Source organism: Lygodium microphyllum, chromosome 8, assembly GCF_053477565.2.
Source record: "Lygodium microphyllum isolate KBCC chromosome 8, Lygodium_microphyllum_v1.1.10, whole genome shotgun sequence".
In the NCBI taxonomy this organism is placed as follows: domain Eukaryota; kingdom Viridiplantae; phylum Streptophyta; class Polypodiopsida; order Schizaeales; family Lygodiaceae; genus Lygodium; species Lygodium microphyllum.
This window is the reverse complement of record NC_141142.1, coordinates 59,189,591-59,195,125: the sequence shown is the minus strand read 5'-3', so window position 1 is coordinate 59,195,125 and position 5,535 is coordinate 59,189,591. Positions and strand designations below refer to the sequence as shown.

Sequence of the window (5,535 nt, the reverse complement as noted above, 5' to 3'; positions counted from 1 at the left end):
TTTCCCATTAAATGATAATGATTCTAAGGCAATGATGTCTACAGCAACCTGGAGAAGGTCACGTGAATCTTGAATGTGCTCCTTTCCTTGGCTCACGTGTCTCAACTATGGGGTTCTTCCTCCAAAACTGACGTAAGAAGCTTGCTAATTGCCCTATCTAGGGTTTCTGAGAATAAAGAAAAGTCAAAAGAAACTGAAGGTAGAACTCAAATCTCAATCACATGAAGGGCCTTTGACAAAAACATTTCCATGGCTATGATCTCTTTGATGATCAAGCTATTCAAATGGAGTTTCCTACTAAAAATAATGAAGATTTTTTCTACTATCTTGAAGCAAGGGCTTCTTAAACACTCCATAAATTGGTACTCGATCTCCATTAAATCATGCAAGGAAGGTCTAGCTCCAAGAACTTTGTGATGTCAATAGGTGAAGACGAAGGAGCAAAATGAAACCTTTGGCTTGCCATGAAACTTGGAAGAGGTTTGGGAAAGTTGGAGAAGAAGAAGAAAACTTTGAAAAGTAATTGTGTCTAAGTCTTCCCAACTTAAGTGAAGCCGCTTTCTTCAAAATGACTATCAAAATGACCTAAAACTAAGTGAGGACCAGCTATTTTGACCTAAGTGCCTCAATATTTGTCCCAATCTCCTTTAAATGTCTTCAGATATGGTATCTTCTAGCTGTAGTTGTCCTACTAGTCTTAGTCCATGTCATGCATGTATAGTACTTGTCTAAAATAGAATTTTCTTGAGTAAAATGAGATTAGATATGAAAAAAGGAAAGAAAAATAGATCAAAGACTTGAGCTTTGATACCACTTGTAATAAAGGGACTTGAGAGGTTAGAGGAAAAGGAGAGAGAAGACTGTAGAAGTAAAAGAAAGAGAGTGTAGAGGCAAGAGAAATACTAAATGAGGAGAGAGGAAGACTAGAAGTGGAGAGAGAAATATTAGGAAAGAAAGAGAGAGATGGCTTGTGACCATGAAAGGATAGGAGGGAAGCATGAGAGGTGAAAAGACACAATTGTATAATTTACCAAAAAAAAAAGGATAACTATACATGTGTCTTTCACACCTTTTATATGCCCCTAGTTCAGCTCCTTACAGTAAGACAAATAAGGAATCCAAGTAGAATAATGAATTATGATTGCTTTAAAAAAGGCCATTGTCTCGATCACAAACAAGAGGTCTTCATCGGTGTATGTATTCTAAGAAAACCAGGGTATATTAGCTTTAAAAACAAAGTAAAAGCTATGACTCAGTCTTTGATCCCATTTTCTAATTTGTCACGGGGTTATTTATTAATTATATAGGCAACTCTTAAAAGTGAATGATAGAGAACCGAGCCTTGCAGTATACGCAGGAGCCTTGTATAATGGTGCATTCAGCTGTGTCTATCCTCTTTAGCAATGGCGACTGAGTTACTGTCAATCCTCATGATCTGCAGTACCTGCGCTGCTGCTCAGGATGCGCAGATACTGAATGTTGCCATGGCCGGGCGGCGCCCTAATTCTCATCACTATATCCAATCATTCGCAGTACCACAACAACGTCACGGCAGGCACCAGCCAATGACTCCTGGTATATTGTGTGCTTCTAATCGCTCTCTTTCAGCTATATATCTGATGATCATTAATGATAGTAGCTAGTGATGCTGCATCATGCGCCGTAAGTTCTATCTGTCGTAATGATTTTGTACGCTTGCAGTAGGGCATCATCCCTATCAATATTATAGCCATGATGATGATCGACTCATGATGGGTTTAAAGCGTCAGGAAAGGCCGCAGTTGGATCGCGCACCAGGCACGAAGGTAATCGTCTCTCTGTGCAGCAGAAAGACCATTTCCTGCATACGCATATATACTAAGATATGTATACGTGTGTAGATATATGTACGCATATATACTAAGATATGTATACGTGTGTAGATATATGTGTGTGTGTGTATGAGCGTGCGTGCGTGCGAGAGAGAGAGAGAGAGAAAGAGAGGAGAACGCCAACTGCTATCTTCAGAATCAGTTCTTTGATGTCTAGGTTATCTTGGAGTGACGTTGATACGTTCTCAGATGTATATTCAGGATGAACTTTCACAATGAACACACTTGAGAAGTTGAGGGCCCTAGTGTGCGGGAAAAGATTATTGAGAAACATCACAAATCCCATTGGACTCTTCTTAAAGGCTCTCCATAGATATCAAGTGGGTATTCTTATTGGTTCATGAGATGCAACCTTACACATGACTGGATGGGTCCCATCATGAACCTCATGGACATCCCCCGCAGACGATGCGATTCAAGAACTCCAAGACATAGGAATTATCACGGTTGTTCTAGCCAACATCAAGTAACTACTAAAATTAGCCTTTCACAAACTACATGATGTAGGATGCTCTTGTGGTGTGTATATTGGCTTACAACACGAGCATATGAATTTAAATCCCATGTAGCACCAATGGATTTACAGTTTATTTTTTGGCAAAAGAGTTATAGCAAAAATAAATCTCTTATCTTTTCTTATTTTCTAGCATAAATATATTGTTTCTTTTCTTATTTTCTAGCATATGTGTTATAGCAACAATAAATCTTATGATCTTTATGGAGAGGCCTTTGAAGTACAAACCTCTGTATCACACTCCCCCTGATCATGTTACACATTCCCCTTGATCACCTTACATATGAACATGTATAAGTTTGCACATAAGGACTATGTTCTAGTGTGGATCCCTTGATCTTTGATCTCATTTGAAGCTTCATCCCTAAGATTTAAAGTCACACTTCAAGATTTTTTTAAATATAATCTCCCATGTAAACAAACCATAGAGAATCCATGCATCTTTATGAAACGAGTCTCTTAAATCCTTTAATTCCCATTTCTATCTTGCACTACATTCTTTCCACATCAAGGATCCATTGTGGATCCAATATTTGAAGAACAACCACATTTCTTTGCTGACATGAAGCTCTTCATAACATTGGGAAATATTTTTTCATGTACCTTAAGATGGAGGACTATGAGTGCCTCATAGGTTGAGAAGGCACACATCAAGATGCAATTATTATGCTATGGATTCTACAACAATCTCTTTATTGGATAACCTTTTTAAGAGTCTTGAATTCCAGGTTAAAAAATCTATTGAAATTTTTTTATTGAGAAGCCTAGAGAATGGTTTAGAGAAAATTTTATTGTAGGTAGCTTAATCTCCAAAGGTAAAACACATCTTCCCCATATACTAATTTAAAAGGGGTATGACCTATAGCTCTTTTGAATGTCGTATTATAAGTCCAAACATCCACATCCAAATTCTTATCCCAATCACGTTAACTTTCAGATATAGTCTTGGATGAAATCCCCACAAGTTGTTTATTGGTACTCTCTACTTGCCCATTAACTTGAGGGTTGTAAGATGTGGTCTTATTATGTTTAATCTTCAAAGCTTCTATCAAAGACTCAATCACTTTATTCAAAACATGTGCTCCACGGTCAAACACATCCTCCTTAGGTGGACCAAAACAATAAACAATTTGTTTCAAAATAAAACTAGTCGTTTCCTTAGCATTATCCTTCATCATAGAGTGAGCTTCATACCGTTTCATAAAATAGTCTGTCAGCATATAAATGATGTAACGCTTTTGTGTAGTTGACAAAGGATGTATAGGTCCAATGAAATCAATATATCACCTCTCAAATGATAATATAGCCATGATAGAAGTCAGTGGACACTTCTTATTCTCCTTATTATCATGTCTTTGACATGTATCACATCTTTTGACATATGCAAATGCATCTTGCAAAAAAGGTAAATTTCAAGGCTTGTTGCATAATATTTCTCTTTTCATCCTTCAACAAAGAGGCTCTAACCTCTCCTATAGATAGAAAGTGCATTATGGCAGCATACCAAGATGGAATGGAGGCCATATCAATTTTGAATAGACAATTGAGGTCACTTCCTTCAACTCCTCAAAATCCACAAGACATTCAACCATAGCTTGCAACTTCAGTCACTTACTCCTAATTTGATAGTGAAACTCTTACAAAGTTATTAGCCACTTCACTAGGTGGTTAAGTGGCTGCAACTTATTGAACAATAGCCTCAGTCCCTCTACCTTTGTATAAAATACGACCTTTTCATATAGGATATAGTGCCTGAATTTCTTCGCTGCAGAGACCATCCCAAGATACAGTTTGTTCATGTAGGTATAATTAATCTCAGATATCCCTAATTTGTGAGACTAGAAAATGTAATTGTCTTTTAGGTGCTTTTAGGACTGGTGCTTTTGCCAATTCTTGCTTCACATCTTCGAAGAAGGATACTTGAGACAAATCACTCTAAACAAACAAATAGTTAAAGGACGATAGATTCCTCAATGGAAATGTCCTCTCAACCAGTGCATTAATAACTTGTTTGATAATATCCGATTGACGATAGAAAGCTATGCACTTCTTTAAAAGTATGTGGTGGACACATAGCAACAATAATCTTTATCTTTTTGAAATTGGTGAGAGCGGTTTTTAAAGACCTGTCAAGTGTAGAAAAGAAGCAAATTAATGAGAAATTTAGGTGGGAATTTAAAGCTGAAGGAAGCGGAACCTCAAGATTCGACAATTTTTAAAACCAAGGAAGATGGAAATGCAAAACTTTGACTGTTGCGGTAGTTGCAGATTTTTAGTAAATTTTTCAACCACTGGATTGAAAAGAGAAAGCTTCTTGGCCATTCGAGATGTCAAGTCAATCATGCAGAAATTTTGAAACGGTCGAGATGTGAAGTCGGATGGTTCAAAGAGGCCAAAAGGGCCAAGAAGAATTGAAAGATTGGGCATGCCTTTTTGGGGGGCCAAAGGCCCCCAATTAAAAATCAAAATGTTGTTAGGGGGGGGGGGTAGAGGGGGGGGCTTTTTTGAAATGGTGGCACCAGCCAAAACGACGCCTTTTTCCTCACACTGATTTTTTGGAGGGGGGAAATGACAGGTTGAAAGTAAGCCATAGATCATAGCAATGCAATGGATTCCACCAATCTTTTTCTCTCCGACATTGGTCTCCACTCGTACAATGGCTGCCTGATCAGAAAGTGGCAATTCTAGTCTTTCTCTCTCCTCTGTCAAGGAGAGGAACTGGGAGAGAGAAAGAGGAGAGAGAAGACTACTGAGAAGAAGAAGAAGAAGAGCAGAAGAGAGAGAAAGATAGTTACAAGGAGAGAGAAAGACTAGAAATAAAGAGAGAAAGACTAGAAGAGAGGGAAGGAAGACATGGAAGCTTGGAGAGCAAGGTGAAGGAGAAAGAAGACTTGTATATTTATCAGATAATGAAAAATTAAGTCTCTCTCACCTTATATACCAGCAATTGTAACTAGTATCTCCCCGTTATTAAATCCCCCTCTCTTACATCCTCCCTTCTCTCTCATCTTGGAGGTTGTTCATGTGCATGATTCAATGCAAGAAGGAGAAGGAATCAGATGCGAGAGGCTATTGGAATAAGTGTCCCAAGATGGAGGAGATTGTAGATTAGAGTTAGAGAGAGCGTTAAGGGCAGAAATTAAGAGTTAG

General features: G+C 38.1%; 1 protein-coding gene across 10 annotated transcripts; it reads left to right on the top strand.

Annotated features, from left to right (window-relative positions):
* Positions 1-1,333: 1,333 nt before the first annotated feature.
* LOC148032351 (uncharacterized) lies at positions 1,334-2,510 on the top strand. Of its 10 annotated transcripts, none has more exons than XR_015691616.1 (3): positions 1,334-1,575; positions 1,705-1,805; positions 2,008-2,510. XR_015691616.1 is itself a non-coding variant. In XM_087682988.1 (3 exons), the coding sequence occupies exons 1-3, from the start codon at positions 1,404-1,406 to the stop codon at positions 2,088-2,090; spliced, it is 291 nt and encodes a 96-aa protein (XP_087539114.1). In that variant the 5' UTR covers positions 1,334-1,403; the 3' UTR covers positions 2,091-2,510. The 10 variants fall into 10 exon arrangements, 7 of the variants coding, with proteins under 7 accessions (XP_087539114.1, XP_087539111.1, XP_087539115.1 ...); XM_087682988.1 differs by having other exon boundaries at positions 2,073-2,510; XM_087682985.1 differs by having other exon boundaries at positions 2,061-2,510.
* The last annotated feature ends 3,025 nt before the right edge of the window (positions 2,511-5,535 follow it).

Excerpts from the sequence above, each read along its gene's own strand:
- LOC148032351 (XM_087682983.1), top strand. The coding sequence starts at position 1,404 with ATGGCGACTGAGTTACTGTCAATCCTCATGATCTGCAGTACCTGCGCT. Across the intron at positions 1,576-1,701 it reads GCACCAGCCAATGACTCCTG|TAGGGCATCATCCCTATCAA; the intron begins GTATATTGTGTG and ends GTACGCTTGCAG. Across the intron at positions 1,806-2,060 it reads ATCGCGCACCAGGCACGAAG|ATGTATATTCAGGATGAACT; the intron begins GTAATCGTCTCT and ends ATACGTTCTCAG.